General features: G+C 40.7%; 3 protein-coding genes across 3 annotated transcripts; 2 read left to right on the top strand and 1 right to left on the bottom strand.

The window, feature by feature from the left end:
* Positions 1-45: 45 nt before the first annotated feature.
* Positions 46-5,224, top strand: irf9 (interferon regulatory factor 9). The gene is made up of 10 exons (XM_012833239.3): positions 46-431; positions 917-972; positions 1,115-1,237; positions 1,502-1,682; positions 2,795-2,937; positions 3,162-3,240; positions 3,358-3,411; positions 3,506-3,895; positions 4,048-4,163; positions 4,361-5,224. Exons 1-10 carry the CDS (start codon positions 218-220, stop codon positions 4,490-4,492), a joined length of 1,488 nt encoding a protein of 495 aa, XP_012688693.2. The 5' UTR covers positions 46-217; the 3' UTR covers positions 4,493-5,224.
* Positions 5,225-5,244: 20 nt separating this feature from the next.
* emc9 (ER membrane protein complex subunit 9) lies at positions 5,245-8,465 on the bottom strand. The gene is made up of 6 exons (XM_012833216.3): positions 7,961-8,465; positions 7,389-7,593; positions 7,105-7,181; positions 6,948-7,017; positions 6,619-6,713; positions 5,245-6,225 (listed from the first exon to the last, which is right to left on the bottom strand). Exons 2-6 carry the CDS (start codon positions 7,581-7,583, stop codon positions 6,045-6,047), a joined length of 618 nt encoding a protein of 205 aa, XP_012688670.1. The 5' UTR covers positions 7,584-7,593; positions 7,961-8,465; the 3' UTR covers positions 5,245-6,044.
* Positions 8,466-11,448: 2,983 nt separating this feature from the next.
* LOC116224393 (sialic acid-binding Ig-like lectin 14) lies at positions 11,449-16,079 on the top strand. The gene is made up of 7 exons (XM_031583885.2): positions 11,449-11,566; positions 11,669-12,238; positions 12,494-12,799; positions 13,467-13,727; positions 13,828-13,918; positions 14,107-14,161; positions 14,418-16,079. Exons 2-7 carry the CDS (start codon positions 11,824-11,826, stop codon positions 14,595-14,597), a joined length of 1,308 nt encoding a protein of 435 aa, XP_031439745.1. The 5' UTR covers positions 11,449-11,566; positions 11,669-11,823; the 3' UTR covers positions 14,598-16,079.
* Positions 16,080-20,219: the final 4,140 nt, after the last annotated feature.

Genomic DNA, 20,219 nt, shown 5'->3' with positions numbered 1-20,219 from the left:
GTTGCTGAGTATCGTAGCCACCAACTTCAGAGGCTGCAGAAACGTCCTTGTGTGATACATCGTTCAGACATCTGTCCAATTTTACTGTCCACGAATGAGATATCATAGCCATACTATTTATTTCAGATTCAGAGAGATATCCTTCTGGTGCACAACGGGAATTTACTACTTAACTGCCTCAAATAGTAAAATAAAAATAGCAAATTTTGGTAAATAAATGCACCAAATCAGTGACCTGTCCATAAGGATTAAACAGCCCCATCTAGCGATGGTAAAAGATACCTACTTTGGATTTCCGCGATGTCACGTGATTTCTGGGAAAGGGCAAGTCTACTTCAAAACAGCTGAGGTCTGGGAGACTGGGGCTTCCCTGACAGTGAGGTTGCTAGCAGTCCAGTTCTATCCTGACGAAGGATCCGAAGCTGCGTCTGGTAAGTGACCCTTAACTGTAACGCCTGTTTAGGACAAATATGTGCAAAGAATTACGTGAACGAAGAGCTTAAACAATATATTTTGTAGATAGTAGTGGACCTTTCTTTTAAACCAAATTAACCATAGTTAACAACAACAGGTTAACAAATCTAACGTTCTAAAATGTTCTTAACATAAATTATTTAAATACTTACATTTGCACATAATAGTCAAAATGTATCTCTTTCATGTCCATAGTCATTTTCAGCTAATGTTAGACCAAATGAACCAGTTAACAAATCTAACGTTCTAAAATGTTCTCAACATAAATACATAAATACATAAATACTTACATTTGTACATAATTGTCAAAATGTGTCTCTGTCATGTCCATAGTCATTAGCAAATGTTAGACAATGCTTAGCCTAGAGAATTTTATTGGAAAAATTAAAACCGGGTAGTAGCTACGGCCATAAAAGCAATAAACTGTTTTTGTTGATCGTAGATATGCCTTCAGGAATTCGGTCAACGCGCCGGCTTCGCTCATGGATGGTGGAGCAGGTGAGGTGTACCTCAGAGGGGAGAGTCTCAGTGTGTGAATGTGGTGAAGTGAGAGAGAGATAGACAGAGCGAGAGAGAGAGACACAGAGACACAGAGACACAGACAGCCCCTTTCTTACAGATATGTTTGTGAACTCAACAGGTGAGCAGTGGAAGGTATCCAGGTCTGATGTGGGATGACCAGGCCAAGACTATGTTCCGCATCCCATGGAAACATGCAGGCAAACAAGATTTTCGTAGCGAAGAAGATGCTGCCATTTTCAAGGTAACACCATCACCCCATGTGTTCAGTGTGCACTTAACCAACCCACTACATCTGTCTGTAGGTAAATATCGTGGTAGTAATCATGTTAACGCAAGGCAGCTTGAGAGGATGCTGGTATTTGTGGTTATGAAGAAACCGGGATGTGAAGTAACAGTTTCTACTTATGAAATCACAACATTGTGACCACTGACTCATCCCCACACTCACAAGTTGGTAAAACACATTTCCCAATGGCTGGTGTGCTAAAATCCACCCTCTCTGCAGGCTTGGGCTGAGTTTAAGGGAAAGCTGACTGATGCTGGCCGCTCCGACCCGGCATCTTGGAAGACTCGTCTTCGCTGCGCGCTCAACAAGAGCCCTGAGTTCTGTGAGGTTGCAGAAAGATCACAGCTGGATATATCAGAGCCGTTCAAAGTGTATCGGCTGGTACCAATCTCTGAGCAAGGTAGCAACACAACTAACCGTACCTTGGTTCTCACACCTGCACACACTCTTACACATATAGTGTTCCACATATAGTGTAGGAAGTAATACCTTAACTGTACTGTACCTTTATTCACAATCACTCTCAGAGTCCTCCTTCAACCTACTCCTGGCTAACTGTACCTTTACAAAACTGTGGCGTTCCCACGAGTGTAAACAGACCCGCTGCCATAGTCTTGGAGTAGAGTAGGTCTACAGCAAACATTGGGACATCATTGTAATGCTCAGGCTACGGTGCCAAGTATCAGCAAACTCAAACAACCACAAACCCTTAGGCTATTTATTATTCAGTACAGCTGATCGCACGCAATAGAATTGCTGTTCTCTTGTCATGTAGTGGCTGCTAAACTAGACAGTGTAGCAAACATAATAATGGACTTGATCTGGTTACATTATGATGTCTGTTTGAATGGATCAAATTGGAAGATGGAAGATGTTTCAATCAAGCCATGGCAGACGTTGCAAACATTACACTGCAGTGCAGTGAACAGTGTTAGTTCATTTGGCCTCGAGATCCGCACGGCTAACCACAGGAAACAGGAAGCTTCTGAAAATGAGTAGATTAACTTGTTCATCACCATTAGTCTCCTCTCTGTTGTCAAATGCTTGGGCATTCTGTGTCCGTTGTCTCAGTTGGTAGATGACAAAGAAACATGGTTTCTTTTCATGAATTGTTACAATATACTACTTAAGGATGAGCATTACTATGTGCATCGTTGAGAACAGATTTTGGGGACAGGAACTCTGTTTAATTTGGTCCCCCCTGTCTTTCAGAAAAGCAAAGAATATTTCCCTATGTTTTTATGAATTTCTGTTCTTGGAAATAATGAGGTCATATAGATTACGTTCTTTCCTGCACTTATTTCAACATGTATCTCACAGCATCGCAGGCAGAGGTTTGGAAGCATTTTTAGTACTACTGCTCTTGAAGGGGTTTATCAGTGTAGGCCACAAAGTACAAATGTTGCCATCGCTTCTAAAACTGCAACGGTGATATGCTATCTGTCCAGTTACACAACTGCAATTAGACTCCTTGGAAACCACTATCTATGCACGCAATTCCCTCTTGCACAGGGCTGGGGAATGTCAAAACAGGCCAGATGAAGGAGGTCTCCGGGAGGAAGAGGAGGAGGAGGAGCCACAGCGAGGATAGCGAGGAGGAGCTCTCAGCCAAGATGATAAAGGAACAAGTCACAGCCGTGCACGAAATCAACATGGTGGGTTTTCTTACTCACACCAAAGCAAGTCATTGCAATTTACTGTTTTATGTTATGTTCTATTACATATTAACTGGAACCTTGTTATACAATTTAAATCTTCTCAAGCTTAATAATGCACCAATAATGTCAGCAATTTCTGTGAAAAAGCAAGGCAAGCGTTAGATTTTCTCATGAGTCTCAGTAATTACATATGTGACCTTAAATTCTGCTATTCCATAAAGGAAATGGAAGCTGTCACTGAGGTCAACACCCAAGTTATAGAAGTCACTGCGCCCACAGTCACCATGAAGACTGATGGCCGTATGTCCCAATTCTTGATTTGACACATAACATTAAACTCATTCTAACACAGTACTAATCTGATCTAGAGATGATATGTTATGCAAGTGAGTTTCATATGAATCCTATTTCTTGCAGTCAACGAAATCCAGTTGAACGTTACAATTGAGACTTCACCCGCTGCCTCCACGGGTAATTGAGTATCCACCAAACAAGCTTATTTCTGTTGTTCTTTGCGTCTTGCCAATCTTACTCAACCAGACTCACTGCTTTTCTCCTTGGGCAGTGCTCCACTCCTTCCTGGTTTCTGTGCAGTACCTGGGCCAGGAGATGCTCAGGCGTGAAGTTCAGGACAAGGACATCCGAATCTCCTATATGCCTGTGGCTCCAGTCCCGCCCCCCCCATCATCTCAGACCACTTTCCACCGGATCCCCCTTCCAGATCCTCCCATCTCAATGGCGTCTGAACCAGCCATGCAGGCCATCTCCACTCTGCTGCCCTTTATGGAGAAGGGTGTGATGCTGACATCCACAGGAAGCGGGGTGTATGCCAAGCGCTGCTGCCAAGGGCGGGTCTTTTGGAGGGGGCCTCATACTCCCTCCTCCACCTCCCCCAATAAGATGGAGCGCACTGTGGAGCGAGTGATGGTGTTCAGCAGGAAGGCATTTATAGAAGGTGAGGGAACTCTGTCCTGGTCTCAGGGGGCTGTCTGCTTGCTTTATTCCACTTTAAGGTACACAGTACAGTACACCATAATCACTCCGTTATTTGAATGATAATTTGCCTTTGTACTATTGTTTACAATTGCATTTTGTGTTGGGACATAGAACTGCAAAACTATCAAACTTCTGGGGGACCGCCTCCACAGACCAGCATCACCATGTGCTTTGGGGAGGAGCTTCTTAATACAGATGACCCTGCCGCTAAGCTCATCACTGTGAATGTAAGTAAACGCCAACTTAGCCAGAATCAGTTCCAGACTCCTGCAAGGATCAGTGCATTAAACAGTAATTAAAGAGTCCATGATAAGAAATTATGATGCAGTAATTACATTGTAGCAATTCTTGTGATTTTGTGTTTGTGCAGAAAATGTGACGTCCCCCTTAAGTTCATCCTTTTGTGCTTTCTTTTTTTGATCAGATCTCCTTTCCTTGGGCAGAACAACAGATCAAGGAGGTAGATACGCTCAGGGAGTCTGTGTCCATCTTTCAAAACCTAGCCAACCAGTCACCACATGGAGAAGTCACTCTCAATCTCATTCAGATACCTTAGCCTTAAAGCTATCATTCCTGAGTGACAGCCCAGAACCCTGGTCTATCAATGGAAGCATTACCTACGGCACAAGCACTACATGTTACCCTTCAGGAAGAAACCAAGTTTGTTAATGCACTTTCCACAGAGTGGTTTACCCCAGACAAACACATTTCCCAGATCTTCTGGGGAAAAAGGGGCAAAGAAATAACACTTAACTAGGAACCCCAAACTTCTCCCAACCTGAAGCACTTCAGCTGTTTTGTACTGTCCTACTTCTCAGAAGAATCAGGCTGGTTTATTGAGTGACGAAGGTGAGAAAATATGGACATGAATGACCACTATTGTCAACCGCCACATTCTACATATTAATAGGCATCACATTCAGAGCAGTCTCTGTAGAAACTGTTGAATGAGATGAATTGGTGTTCATTTGTGTTCTCGTGCTAGAAGCAGAACAGGAGGGGAGAGAGAATGCAAACCTTGATTTCTGACTCTAATGTGGCACGAATGTGTATATATGACCTAATGCATCACTCACTAACCATGACTGCATTTCAAAATGTATAATTGTACTTTGTGAAAATACCTGTGATTATGATAGTGTTCTTAATGATGATTAGAATTACTGTTGTGTTTATTAGTAAGGGTAGCATGTCCTTTTTGGTGACTATTACAAGTTTAGTGATTGATCATGGCTATTGCAATCCCATGAATGTCTTTTTTTATTAAAGGGTTTACAGCAAAGATCCACTCCTTCTCCCAGACACAGATTCTTTTTTTATATTTTATTATTAATATAAGAGGACAAGAGGATATCACAAGGTGATTTGGTGAAATTATGTAGGTAAACCTTTGCTTCAAATTTAATCTGTACTATTTAAAATAAATAAAGCAGATTTCAAATACAGGACCAGATGTTGAATTCCTTGTGCTAGTGGTTGGAGGCCATTGTGTGATACCCCATATCCACTACCACAGGAGATTTAACATTGTGTTATGGTACTGAAATTGTGTTTTCTCTGTAGGAATTCCCCTGTTTGTCACTCTCACAGGTAGCGGAATACCTGAGTGCTCAGTTCCATCCTCTTAAATTGTGAGATATAATCCAGTCAGACCCTTCCAGCATGTGGGAAGAAAACAAGACTCTATTTGTTGGTCAAAATGTAGATTAAAAGCAGACTTAAACAGATGTCTATATGTACAGTTACACAAGGGAGTCTGTAGATCAAGTTTGGTCTCATATTGTGTACTTACTAATTACCACTGCAACAATTGCTAGTTTTATTAAAAGGCACAGAGAACTAGGATTTTTTGTTATTTATCCAAAACATAATTGTTCATTGACAGTTCTTCAGTGTGTTTAGTTCAAATATAATACAAAGTATTTCAGATGGAACAAACAGCCTCTGTTAATGCATTACAACAAACAGTATATTAGCACAAATCTAATCAATGGAGGAAAAAATGAAAAAAAAAAAACATTTTAAAATAGCAGTTGTTTTTCAGAACATTTCACATTAGTTTTTTCATGAGGTTTATTTAATGTCTGTTGTTACACCCGTTCATCAAGTCACACGTTCCCATTGACAGGAGAGGCCAGTTCTGCTATTTTGGCATTCAGTTTTTGATTGGTCCAGTCCTTTGTTATGTCATCCAAATGACTGTCAAAATCCACCAAAAGCGTGTGGTCTCCTGAGTCAAGCAGCTGATTGGCTACTGAACGAGTCTCCTCCCACTGTCTCAGCATTATCCTGAGAGAAGAAAACAATGTTAACATGACCCGTTTTCATTGAAACAAGTTCATGAATAGCTCAAACATCTCCACCTGGCAATATTGGAAACTAACAGCGCACAAGACATTCTGGATTCACGGTCACCGGGGATCCGTATGAGTGACGATGCATTCCACTGTTTGATGGGTAGTGAATGGAGAGCACCTCGCTTAGACAAACCAGGGTGGTCAGTGTGCACCGGCTTTTGATAACACCTTTTGCACTTGCCTAAGCAAACTGCAACAGGGAGTTGAATCCTTCAGGTCAACTAACTGCACAGTACGAGATCTTTTTGTATATTCTGTTCTTCAAAAATGCACATTCAATTTTCCATCCCCCTTGGTAAATGTGGTGCATGCATGTATGTCTTACATGTGTTTGTCCTTCAGTGTCCAGCGGGAGTCTTTGCGCTCATACATCACTATGGGAGGCACCCTGTATCCTTGAGACATTTTGGCCCCATCAATCTGAAAAACATCTGCCTTTTTACAATAGCACTGTAAAGAATACTAAGGTAAGGCTGAGTAGGCCCAACAATCCACCTATTTTACATCCAACAGTAAAATTGCACATTTCAACAAACCTAACTACCTATAACTACTTAGGATTGGGCAGTAGTAGTTGATTATGTATGAACTAAACTGAATAAATGATTAGGCTGGTGCTACCAGTGTATACAAATAAAACAGACATATTCTTACCATAAGCAGTACTGCACCACTACACTGCTCAGCAATCTTGTCTGCTATCTTCAAGGCACAAGGTGTTGGACTGCAAGAGAGGTGAAAATTGAAGGCTCAGAGACATTTGTGCACTGTATGAGAAACAGAAATGTTTGTTAATGGGAAAGAGAGGCACCTGCTATCTGATACACAAGCATTTGCTTGATAGTATCCCACAATCCTCTGCTGTGTCTGTGCACACCAAACATCCACCTGAAAAAGTAATTGCATGAGTCTCAATATGACCATTATCTATTCATATCCGAAGTCAACAACACAGTATCCATAAGGGTTCGGCAGCAACTACTTTCAAGCCATATTCACAACGGCACGGTAATAAGACCGATGCTGTTATTTACGAGCATAAATGATACAACAGATGTCAAGTCCGTAGCCTGCACAATCACAGCACTGGCCTACCTGTGTGAGGGCGACCTGTGTGATGGGTGCCAGTGGCAGGTGCGAGTGGAGAAGAGGCACACAGTCTGTAACACATAGAGGACCCCCTACTGGACTGGATGATAACAGCAGGCCGTTAACGCTGCACCGGGGAAACAGGCAAGAGTGTAGATACATCTTCACATAGGCCAGGCAGGATAACTCTACCTCCCCCATCGCTGCAATACTGAAAGAGTTAACGTTAGAGATGTAGGGTGGATGAAGAAAATTGCCAAAACGATTGGATGGAAAAAAACGACATAATAGTACTACATAAATCAAGACGCTGATTAAGTTAAATAAATGTGCGGACAGATATCCTAAAATGATCTGTTCCCATTTTTTTGCACAGCAAGCAAGTCGTGTTTTAGGCTCAACACAAACACTGTCAAACTTAAACGCAGTGAAGGCTTTATGGAGGAATTACACATAGACTGGTACGTGTGATGCTGGTATGGCTGACGAAAGCGAACGTTGGTGCAGCAAAACATGAACAATTTACGGCTAACTAGCAAACATCTTGGTCGCTAACGTTGTACGCGCCCCGTGCTTACCGTTTGTTATCGTAGTTCCGTGGAAGACAATATTAGCAAAGTAGGCAATTAATCACTTGTTTAAAATAATAGTTCGCAATACATGCCGGTTAAAGAAGCTAGGATGAATGTGACATGATAAACCCTTTGGATACACTGATCAATTTCTCACTTCCTCTAGTCACCAACGTGTACGCCCCGCAAATGCAATGGTACATTATGATTGGTTACAAACATTACACTCAGCCTACCTACTGGAGCACATTGTCGACTATCAAGACAGTATTCGGGCACTTCCGCCATAAAGCAACCCATTTTAGGCTACAGGCCACATGCATTCATTTCACGAACTGATGGTTTATGGGACACAATTCCTTCATGGAACCTTTGTTTAACGTTCAACACTGCACCCCTGGCCCTTGCCCTCTCATATAACTTGGCCACATTTAGTCTATAAACAGTACTTGAACCACTTCCAAATAGATTGATTGTTCTATAGATAGATAATGACTATCATTAGTAGTAGTAGTAGGCTAGTAGTATTGTTATTGTTATTATTATTATTAGCCTCTGTTAGTATCATTACTACAGAGTCTACATTTATGCTAAATCTCAGCTCAATGTTACACGAGCCTGCTGTGTTCCGCAAAGCTATTGAATTCTCGGCTACATTTTGGTTAAATACAGCCTCTGTGCACGGTATTTTGTTTTGAGCGCTGTCAATTTGGAAAAGCCTGCTCATGCACCCCCCGCAGCCGTTTACGCATGTTGCCGAAGTACTGCAGCCCAGGCTCTGGCTCTGGAGCGCTCATCCGAACATGAGGGTGACCTCTTCACCTCTACAGTGACCTCTTCATCTTCATCTTCATCATCTTCAGAGCCACTGGTCTGGTAATCATGGCTTTTCGGTTCCATGCGATCCTTTGAGGTCATTGAAGTTCACCGACGGGTGTATTGGTACGAGGTAAGTCTAGAGTGGCGTTTCTCATCTGTAGTGTGGTATCTTCGTGGTTCTCCAGCATGGCACACCTCTGTGAAAGCGGTGGTGGTCCTCAGCTGGTCAGAGGTCAAAGGTCCCAGGGGTTCCAGTGCAGTGGCTTCCTCAATCTGCTGCGGGCTCGCTTGATTGACAGTCCCTAAAAATAGATATAGCCTACATTAGACTTTTATCTGTGATGTTGTTATAAATTAGTAACCAACAGTGCAGCATTTAGTCACATCTTGAAAGTAAAGAGTTGATGTCTCCTTCAATGCTTAAAATGCCAGGGTTTATTTAACACACACAGTTTATGTGATTGTGGGACCCACGTGAGAAGAGAAGAGAAGAAGAGAAGACAACAGCACCTGAACTCAACTCAAACTTTCTGTTAATATGTAGACCTACAATGCAGCATAGAGCGCACAAGCTCATGTGGTTAGTCCATACATTGCACATCATCACTGCTTTCTGCATACACTTCCACCTCACACAATGTAAGGTACTCTGACCGCCCTGGAATGAGCACATTAACCCAGCGACCCTCCATCCCATGACACTTGAAGGCCCTGGATTCCCCAGCAGGGATGGAGGAGATCACAGCACACCTGAAAAGAGTTAGATATTGTAAGTAGTGGGTTACTATTGGAAGAGGTTTAAACATGTACTTGTACTGTAGGTGTAGATGTTTCTGTATAGAGGAACACACAACAGATAGATCTGGTTGGAATTTTAAAGCAGCAATAAGGAGTTCTGTTCCAAAACTACCTAAACGAACTACCTAAAAGGCATGCAAAAACCTTGCAAACACCACAAACAGCCCAGTTGACACTGATAGAAGCTTGCCAACACACTAACTGGTGTCTTTTGGCAGTATAGCTGGCAATGTCATGCTTTTCTTCCATTGCAAGGGGATCCAGCCAGGAAACACAGAACTACATAGGGCATATCCTTGATGGCTAGTGGGAAAGACACCGGTGTTTATCTGTCTTTCACATGATCATATGCTATCACAATGAATTTCAGGATGGTACCAAAACTAGTTACTTATAAAACCGTACATCAAAAAGTGTCAAATTGTTGCATAGTGTTGCTTTAATCACTGTTCCAGCTTTCATTTGGTGTACATTGGGCTTAGACCTCTGGGTAACACTTTCTATAAAGCCTAGCTTTATAAGGCCCTATAAGGGCATTATAAGGGCCTTAATAATGACTTATAAAGTCCCTTCCTCTTCTAAAGAAACTGCCCCCTGAAAGACACACTGCTAAAGGGTACAAAGGTCGGTAACACTTTCTTTGCCCTATACAGGCCTTAATAATGACTTATAATGTAGCTATAAGTCATTATAGCAATCATTATAACTATAATGTCTTCACAATGACTCATAACCACCTTTATGAAACATTATATCAGTTAATTATAAATGGTCCATTTGGAATGGAATAATGCATTATAAATATGTGATCGTCAGTCTGTGTGTCAGTAACACTTTCTATTTAGCGTGCCTTTATAAGGACCTATAAGGGCATTATTAATGCCTTTAAAAAGTAGCTATAAGTCATTGTAGCACTAATTATAACTATGTATGTAAGTCTTCACAGCACCCCATAACCACCTTTATGATATAATATTCATATTCATTTATTGTTATAAGCATGGTGACTATGCTGCTACAGACATAGAATATTATAAACTGCCATACGATTTTATAAGAGGACTTTGTCAGCTTTAAGTAAAGTGACAAAAGGATAGTGTTGTTATGAACAGATATAAGATTATTATAAGATAGGATAAGGCATTATGAACTTGTGAAAACAAATGAATACTCTGACATAGGCTGCTGAAATGGCATGTGCTGAATTTCAACAATCTGAATTTCAACAATTGCAGAACATTGACTTAAATGACCAGAACATTGATTTGGAAAGTTCCCCTTGTCCATTTCAGCCTCCAGTTTCAATTTCAGCATAGCAATTTTATTGATGGCCATTGGAGCAGGTGCATCTGCAAAACAAAATTAGTTCAACCCAGAGTAAGGCACTCTTGGACAATTCTATGAAGTAAGTCTACTATTTAGACTAAAGTAGTGGTTCTGACCAGGTTCATTTATTAGTTATAATATATATTGTCAGTTATAATTAGTGCTACAATGACTTATAGCTACTTTTTAAAGGCATTAATAATGCCCTTATAGGGCCTTATAAAGGCAGGCTTCATGGAGAGTGTTACTGAAACACAGACTGACGATCACATATTTATAATGCATCATTCCGTCTTAAATTATAACCATTTATAATGAACTGATATAATGTTTCATAAAGGTGGTTATGAGTCATTGTGAAGACATTATACATAGTTATAATGATTGCTATAATGACTTATAGCTACATTATAAGTAATTATTAAGGCCTTTATAGGGCCTTATAAAGCTAGGCTTCATAGAAAGTGTTACCGACCTCTGTACCCTTTAGCAGTGTGTCTTTCAGGGGGCAGTTTCTTTAGAAGAGGAAGTGGATGCTTTCCTGTCTTTGCTTCTCAGCAAAACCAGTATGTCTCCGGGAAACTTTGTCTCCACACAATAGTACTGTATCATTGTACTGTTAAATTGATGTTTGTCTGATTTTACAGTATTCAATGGTTTGAAGATAAGGTAAGGGTTATCTGGATGACAGTAAATGGTTTGATGCTAAAAATGGGCATACAGTGAGTTACAGAAATTAACTCAACAATGATACGATATTTGCTTTTCAAGGTGTTTCTATCTGAAGTCGCCATCACTGTGACATGATTCTGGTGAGGGACCTTATTTTGTGCGGATGTTTTATTTCATGTGAGTATGTCTAATGTTCACTATGATACACAGTTTGCAGCATCTCCATTGTCTGCAATATATTATTTATTGAACGTATGAAACATGAAATGTATCAAGTAAATACAGGTTCTGTCTCTTTGTTACATCTTTTGGCTACAGCTGTGTCATGTTCAGACTACTCTGTCAATATGCCCCCAACTTTGGAAACAACCCATGGTTCCTGCATTTTCATCCCGTGCTCCTTCACTGCCAAGGACTCAAGTGTGAGAAGTCCTGCCACAGGAGTGTGGAGAAAAGGCTCCCAGTGGTTTAAAGATGGTGTTGATGTGTTCAATTCTTCTAAACGCCAAAACAAACTTCACGGCAAGATACTTGGCGACCTCACCCAGGGGAACTGCACCTCCGTCTTATACAATGTCACAAGAGATTATGAAGACAAATACTTCTTCAGACTGGAGTGGGGAGACGAGAAAGTAACTTTTCCTGAAAATGTTTTGATAAAAGTCAATGGTAAGAAAAATTATATAACTTCAATGACAAGATCCCAATAAGACTTCTTCATTTTGCTAGGTGTTCTTAAGTGAAATAATTCATGTGTGTAGACCTACTTAGGTTTATACCAATTTTTTATTCTGCAAATATGTGAGACTTTTATCTCTCGAGAGCCTAATAGCTAATTTGCTGTTTATTTCAAATTCGACCTGAACCGATAACAGAGATGCACATAATGCAACTTCTTCGCATGTACTGTATGTCTTCCTCCAGATGCTCCACCTAAGCCACATCTGAGCTCACCACAACCCCTTCAGGAGGGCACCCCCGCCCGTATGACTTGTGCAGTCGCTTCCCACTGCCCCCAGGATCCCCCTACCCTGGCATGGAGCCCAAACCTCAACCACAGTATGGAGACCCTGCAGACAAAAGAAGATGGCACTCAGGAGGTCATCTCTGTGCTGAGTTTGATCCCCTCACACTGGGAGGATGGCCTGAATGTAAGCTGTGTGGCGACACACAGGCTACAGAGACAAGGCAGCATCTCCTTCCAGGAAACAGTACCCCTTACTGTGTTGTGTGAGGCTTTTCACCTTCTTTCTCAATATCATATGTGTGAACAACTTCTCTGTTTTGGCTGATCTATCTGCCTCTCAGTTCTGCAAACCCTCAGTATCAGTGTGATTCTTAAGTGTTTCCTCTTTCTTTTTCCTATTGAAATGCATGGTCTATTGTACGCCTACTGTGACATTACTCACTCTGCGAGCTGTAGACCAGAGCCAGCAAGAACAAATACTTTTTGCTTTAAAACAAGCCGGTCTATTCATGTCAGCCTTACCTTTACAAGTCTGTTTAACCATTAAGATCAAGGATTTGAGTGCTTTAAAATCTTAGTTTGTAAACAAGCCATTAATAAAATATATTATCTATATTTTACCCGACGTCAGCGTTTAGGCTACATATCAAAGACTTACAAAAATCATTTAAACAAAAAACAAGCTATTAATAACACTCTCGATGAGTGTCCTTGATTGGGTAAATGAACACTGTCAACTCATTTTGAATACTGTTTCATTAATCTTAAAGTGTACCATGAGCTGTTTGGTCATAATTATAGTAATTAGTGTTTGGGCTGAATAATGATTTTGTTTTGTAAAATTTCAATCTGTACATTTTTGTTGCGGAAATGCATCATTAGTTTTTTATTTCTTCTTTCAATCTTCCATCTGTCTCTGTCTTGTTTCAGATGGACCAAAGAATCTGTCTGTGTCACTAAACACCTCACGCGTTGGAATGGGCAGTCCCGTCACATTGATTTGCTTTGGTGCATCCAATCCCCCTATAAACAATTATAGATGGTTCCGGGACACAAGTGGTTACCAGGAGGAGATGGACTGGAAATACCAGAATGTCACTTTCAACGTAACCTCCAGTACCACTGGTACATACCACTGTGAGGGAAGAAATACAGTTGGAGCATCCAATTCCTCAAGACTGCAACTGGAGAGTACGTATAAGCCCAGTTCAGTTACTTGACAGCCACTGTCACACAAACAAGTTCATTGGGTCAGTGTTGCATAAGTGCAGTATAGATTATCATTTTGCAGTGCCAGCCAGTTCGCATGTGAAACCAGGATGGTGGCTACTAGGTGGATGTATCCTATTTTTTACGATTGTTGCTGCCTTTTTATGTCACAGGTAAGATTTTGTGTTTTCATGAATCCACAGTATGCTTGACATCAGTTTTTTTTTTTTTTTTTTACAATTGACAATGTTGTCACTCAGAGCCATTGCCTGATGTGTTGTAGTTCTTGTCATTTGATCAGTTTTGTTGCTACTGTGTTTAGATTTCACCCATTCATTCATGTCCATCAAATACCCTTTAGACATAAGAAAGCAGAGACTCAGCAGCAGAGAGGGAGGAGGCCTGAACACACAGGGGTATGTCTCTTACAACATTCAGATTTCATGGATTTATTTGTTTGCACAATTTAGACATAAGGGACGTTCTTTATCGACTGCAAACCCGTTCCCATTGCCTGTCAGAAAAAGACAGAATCAAATGTAACCTAATTTTGTACAAAATGTTCGTTAAAATTCAGGGCAAATCATTATTGTCATTGAAGTTTTGCCTACTGTATGTCAAGGGCATCAGTAGCCTCCCTTTCCTAAATGCTATCAATGTTCTATCTGGCAGAGAGTGGCGGACCACAGTATTTATATCAACGTGACGGAGGACACCCTCTGCAGGGCAGCAAGCGCCCCAGATGAGCCGTGTGATAATGTGTACTGTAACCAACTCCCACCAAATAGCATCAGGCCAAAACAAAGGGATTTTTTGTCACAAACTGATGATGCTATTTATGCCAACCACTGATCACACATTTGTATGATGCACATGCCATTTCAGCAGCCTATGTAATAGCTAACGAGCTAAGCAAAACCAACAGTAGCATCAAATCTGTAATACCTAAAGTTCTAAAGGCTAAAATACAGTGGACCCTATTCTGATTTTCAAAGACAGGACACCTTGTATAGGGAGTTGGCCTGGGACTCTCTCCCCTTACAGCAGTGTAGTGTTTTGCTGCCTTTAGATTTCTAGTTATCGTTTTTTGACACACACACATAAGCACCAGCTTTGAATATTCCTTAATAACACAATATTAGGGTAAAATAGGTTTAGTAGTCGACTAGAAGTGGTATATATTGCCCTTTAGTTTGTGGCCCTTGGTTGATAACTTGTTTGATTACACCAGTAAGAGATGTAATTTATATAACTCAGTGGCAATATTGAGTAGAAAAAAAAATGGACTGGGGTCAAGGGAACTCAATTGTGACACCCAGTGGTGTATAACCTCAAAAGCATTTTGCTTGAGTGAAAGATACCTTACTAAGGGAACATGACAATTTTCAAGCCACCCATCAAAACCACTTGAGTAAAAGTCTTTAAAGTATCTGATATGAACAGTAGTTAAGTATCAAACGTATTTATCCAGTATTGAATTTGGCCCATCTGAAGCTACTGAGAATTTTCATCTGAAAATATCATTATAACATTTAACACAAGTGACTCAGTTCATGTCAGTTTGTTACCCCCGCCAAGGAGATTATGTTTTCACTACCATATGTATATCTGTTGTCAGCAGGATTATGCACATAACTACCAAGCCAGATGTCGAATTGTGTTGAAACTTGGTTGAGGGGTGTGGCATGGGCCAAGGAAGAACCCTTTCAATTTTGGAGCGGATCCAAATCACAGGCTAGATTGTCTGATGAGCCCTGTTGAGTCAACATCCTTTTTAACTTTAATCAATGTGGCTAAACTGAGGAGAGCACACATTTCCCACTTCCAAAGTAAAACTATTGCATGTCATTTTATAAAAACTTTTTTTGAGAATGAGTATTTACATTAATATGTTTCTCTGATGAGAGATGACAACTAGAGAGTTTGGGGGAAGTTGTCTCAGTTACCAGGAGACAACTTGTCACAAATCACAACAAAACAAAAAAATGAAGTTTTGGACAGAAAAGAGGGCAACAAAGAAGAAGAAACATGAGGACTCATCATCAGATGAGAAAAAGTGTTTCTGGTTCACAGTGGGCCAAAGGAGACTGAGGCTCAATCTGTGAGATACAGCAAATGGGCCTCATTCTGAATTGACTCTGATTCTGATTGATTCAACAAACGTTTAGATACTTTTATGTTGATTTAAGGTGTTGAGTCCAGTTAGTTATATTCTTAGTTTGATAATCCAATGTGACAATTTACCCAATGTGTCAGTTTACCCCCTCATAGGCAGTGGTGGAATGTAACAAAGTATTTTTACTTCGTTACTGTACTTAAGTACATTTTTACGTATCTGTACTTTACTTAAGTAAAAATAATAATGCATACTTTTTACTTTTACTCCATTACATTTTTTTGCTATTATCTATACTTTTACTCCGCTACATTTCTACAATATGTGTTGTTAGTCGTTACATTTTATGAACACAGTTTCGCCAAAATGTTGCCTACACAAAACTATGGATTGCGTTGCTGTTTTGGAAGTTTAAACCAATCAGGTGGCTCTATCAACTCCAATGATATCAGAGTGCGCGTCTGGCAGCAGCACTAGCAGCGGTAGCTTTGCCTGTTATACGTGAGCATTCAACAGACAGCCTGACTACTGCCTATTCAACATGGATCCAGAGTCGGCCTGAACTGAGCCCTCTGATATGAGCCACCCTTGGCCCTATTTAAAAGATATGTTCGAGTTCAAAGGCCCCAAGAATGACTCCTGGAGGTTTCAATGCGTTTCCTGTCTCCCTCAAAAAAAAGGAGTTGCTAGCCTTCAATAATTCGCCCTCAAATTTAAAGTAGCATATCGAGGTAAGCAGAGTGATTGATATGCTAAGTTAATGTCCCTGACTTTTGAATATATGTATTTAATTCGTTTACTGACATGATATTATAATGTTATCTAGCGAAATGCTTGTTGACATACAGCAATAGCATCAAAAAACATGATTGTATCTTCATTATATATTTAACGTATTGGTAAGATAAAGCTGGTAGGTTAGCTATGTCAAGCTAGCGTGCCTTGTTCTGTCCAGTTTTACAATTACATTTGTTTTTCTTGTTCCATGTTTCCCTTTTTTACACGTTTACAATTAAATAAAATATTTAAAGATATCACATGGTGTCTTTATTGGTTTGGCTTAATGGTATTAACTTTGCAAATAATCCCTGGTAGATAACTAGTCATCCGCAGAATTGTAAGATATAGTGTGAACGGTAGGCACAATAAGTACACCAACCTTTCCAATTAACAAATGTTGTTGCTTATAATTATTACTAGTAGTGACATCTGTGAGGCATTTATTACCAGTAGCTATTTATTTATCAAAATGGCACAGCCTAGACATTGAGAGACAACCCATTGCGCGAGTACTTTTACTTTTAATACTTAAAGTACATTTAAAAGTAAGTACTTTTTACTTTTACTTAAGTAGGATTGTTGATGTAGTACTTTTACTTTTACTTTTATTTTCCTGGGTACTTGTACTTTTACTTAAGTACTAAACTTCAGTACTTCCTCCCCCACTGCTCATAGGGCAAGTTGTAACAAGTGCAAACTCTTAAGATAATGGTTTGTAATTTTCACTGAAATATTTTGTGATTAATTCATTAAATAAATAATATAAAATACGGGCCCCAGATTAAGATATTTCACTTGGTCTTTTAACATTTTCGGCATTATGACATCTTGTTTACAGTCATCGTGAGGAAAAAAAGAATAGCGTGACCACATATTGCACTCATCCCCTACTGAAATGCTGGTATGAGAGCAATCGTTTACATTTACCAATTAACATTAGCCAATGACTTCACCTGCAATGACTATTTGATCAGCCAAACCTTGCAATGGGTGTTCAGGTGCTATCTTATGTCGTTGTATATCGTTTATTTTGGAGTAATGAAGATAAGGGAATTAAGGCCACATTTGTTGTGACATTAAATTAGGTCTGTAGAGTTTTCACTGAGCGATAAATAGGGTGGTGCACAAAATATAATGAGTTAAGATCATTGTCAACTCAAATGGAGTAAAGGGTATAACATTTCTATATAAATGTAGTGTTGACAGTAACAGTTGCTAAAATTCTTAATACTATAAAAAGATCTTGAAGTACAGTAACAAAGTACAATTACTCAATTACTATACACCACTGGTGATCCCCAAAATAAGATTTTTTTGATCTGTGATGTTGTTATAAATAAATAATCAACAGTGCTGTATTTAGCCATATCTTTGAAAGTAAAAACCCAACCGTCGGAGGCAATAGTCAATTTAACAGATTTTACTAACGAACTGGCATAAAGGGAAAACATCCCTTAATATCCCAAAATAAGGAATGTATACCAAAAACAAGTCCTGAGGACCCCTTATGGCTCAAAAGGGAATGACACCCTCCAGAATCCTCACAGATAATAAATGTCTGATGTGACCAGTGGTATTGTTCACAGGTAGCCTGACGATGTCATACTCATAATTCTAGTCAGAATATGAGTCTGATACCGCTCCAATGGGCTGTGATTATGGGGCGTGTTTCAACCGAACCATCTTCGCTCAATTGGATATATCTAGAACCAATCAGAGCAACGTAGTATGACCATAACGTAGACCATGGGGCCAGCTGATACATTAAACTTTTACCGGATCCCGTAGGAAGGACGGCAAAAACATCTTTTCGATCGACAAATGCCTTGATCGCGTTTCTCTGTTCCTCTTTCAAAATGAATGTGCTGTCAATATCTTCTAAAACAGACTCGAATCACCACATTTCAGCTCTCCAACGGCAGCCATGTTTGTTGAAAACGAATTCACCCCAAAAGCTCTTTGGTGACGTGGTTGATTACGTTACGGTTGATCATCTGTCCATCATCGTATGAAGCCCGCCTTGACAATTGATTGGTACGGCAATGTCTGTCCACAGATAATTTCTCCTCAATGGAGTAATGCCAGACCGAACTTCCCAACCAAAAAATGTGTGGGCGGGGCTAAGTTCCGTCTGGTATCCAGGCTAGTTCACAGGGTCAGTTCTTCTTCAAAGAAACATTTAGCCAAAGTCATTATTCACCATATTGAGGTAAGGGAGAAAAGACGTAGACGTAAAGTGCGTAGACAAATTACCTGATTAAGCAAAAAAACATTAACCCAAACCAGGCAAAAATAAGGATGCTTTTGGTCCTGTGCGAAAAATAGTATTTTAATCCACATGTAAGTTTTTGTTGCTACTGTAGTTGGATTTCGTCCATGCATTCATGTTCATCAAATTCCTTTAGACATAAGAAACCACAGTCTCCGCAGCAGGAGAGAATGAAGGGGTCTGAACATGCAGGGGTACACTGGTCGAAAGTGGCGTGTTTTTGCGAAGATGTTTGGACTGGATACTTTTTATACATACGGAGCATAATCCGAGATATATTGTGAATATCTAAATCCTTGAGTCTAGACTTGAGATGTTTTCTCAGTTAGCCGTAGTGGAAATGTTCAAACCAGGACTCACACACACCAAGATGATCTAAACACTTTCTATGCACGCTTTGAGATAGGGGGCCAAAACTAAAACTCAATGGCAGTCATTGAACCCCCTTTCACAGTGAGAGTGATGTGAGGAGGGTGTTCAAAGGGGTAAATGGGAAAAAGGCTGCTGGGCCTGACCAGATCCCTGAGAGGGTCCTTAAATCCTGTGCTGACCAGCTAGCTCCAAGACCTTCAATACATCCCTGGCCCAAGCTGTCGTCCCATCTTGCTTTAAGCAGTCCATAATTGTCCCGGTACCCAAGAAAATGAAACCATCATGTTTGAGCGATTACCGTCCAGTGGCCCTTACATCAGCAGTGATGAAGTTCTTTGAAAGGTTGGTGAAAAATTATATCTGCACCTCCCTGCCCAGCTCGTTCGACCCTCTACAGTTTGCATATAAAGCAAACATAAGCAGAGACGATGCCATCTCCAACCTTCGGCACACCACTTTAACCCACCTGGATGGAGGGGGGGACTACTATTCGAGGACGCTGTTCATTGATTACAGTTCAGCATTCAATACCATAGTCCCCCTCCGCCTGGTTGTCAAGATGAGGTCGCTGGGGATCAACACCCAAATGTGAAACTGGGTGCTCAGCTTCCTCACTGACCGCCCCCAGGTGGTGAGAGTGGAGGGGGGTGTAACCTCTGGGCCGCTGATAGGTTCCCCCCAGGGGTGCGTTCTGAGCCCGCTGCTCTAGAACATTTACACCTATGACTGCACAGCCTCCGGAAGCTCAACCTCCATCATCAAATTTGCCGACGACACTGTGGTGCTGGGTCTAATCTCCGAAAACAACGAGCAGCCCTACCAGAACCAAGTGGCAGGCCTGGCACTGTGGTGTCAGTCCAACAATCTGACCCAAAATGTCTACAAGACAAGGGGAATGGTGGTGGACTTCTGGCGGAAGCAGGACAGCGGGTACACC

The sequence above is a fragment of the Clupea harengus genome, chromosome 17, assembly GCF_900700415.2.
Source record: "Clupea harengus chromosome 17, Ch_v2.0.2, whole genome shotgun sequence".
Lineage (NCBI taxonomy): Eukaryota > Metazoa > Chordata > Actinopteri > Clupeiformes > Clupeidae > Clupea > Clupea harengus.
Note: the sequence above shows the minus strand (reverse complement) of the source record. Positions and strands in the feature narration are given on the sequence as shown.

Bases quoted from the DNA above. Each gene is read 5' to 3' on its own strand.
- LOC116224393 (XM_031583885.2), top strand. From the start codon at position 11,824: ATGAAACATGAAATGTATCAAGTAAATACAGGTTCTGTCTCTTTGTTA. The intron at 13,728-13,827 runs GTACGTATAAGC...ATCATTTTGCAG, and splicing joins CTCAAGACTGCAACTGGAGA to TGCCAGCCAGTTCGCATGTG. The intron at 13,919-14,106 runs GTAAGATTTTGT...AATACCCTTTAG, and splicing joins GCTGCCTTTTTATGTCACAG to ACATAAGAAAGCAGAGACTC.
- emc9 (XM_012833216.3), bottom strand. From the start codon at position 7,583: ATGGGGGAGGTAGAGTTATCCTGCCTGGCCTATGTGAAGATGTATCTA. The intron at 6,714-6,947 runs GTAAGAATATGT...GATGTTTTTCAG, and splicing joins GTGGTGCAGTACTGCTTATG to ATTGATGGGGCCAAAATGTC. The intron at 6,226-6,618 runs GTAAGACATACA...TTCTTCTCTCAG, and splicing joins ACACTGAAGGACAAACACAT to GATAATGCTGAGACAGTGGG.
- irf9 (XM_012833239.3), top strand. From the start codon at position 218: ATGCACCAAATCAGTGACCTGTCCATAAGGATTAAACAGCCCCATCTA. The intron at 973-1,114 runs GTGAGGTGTACC...TGAACTCAACAG, and splicing joins GCTCATGGATGGTGGAGCAG to GTGAGCAGTGGAAGGTATCC. The intron at 3,896-4,047 runs GTGAGGGAACTC...GTTGGGACATAG, and splicing joins CAGGAAGGCATTTATAGAAG to AACTGCAAAACTATCAAACT.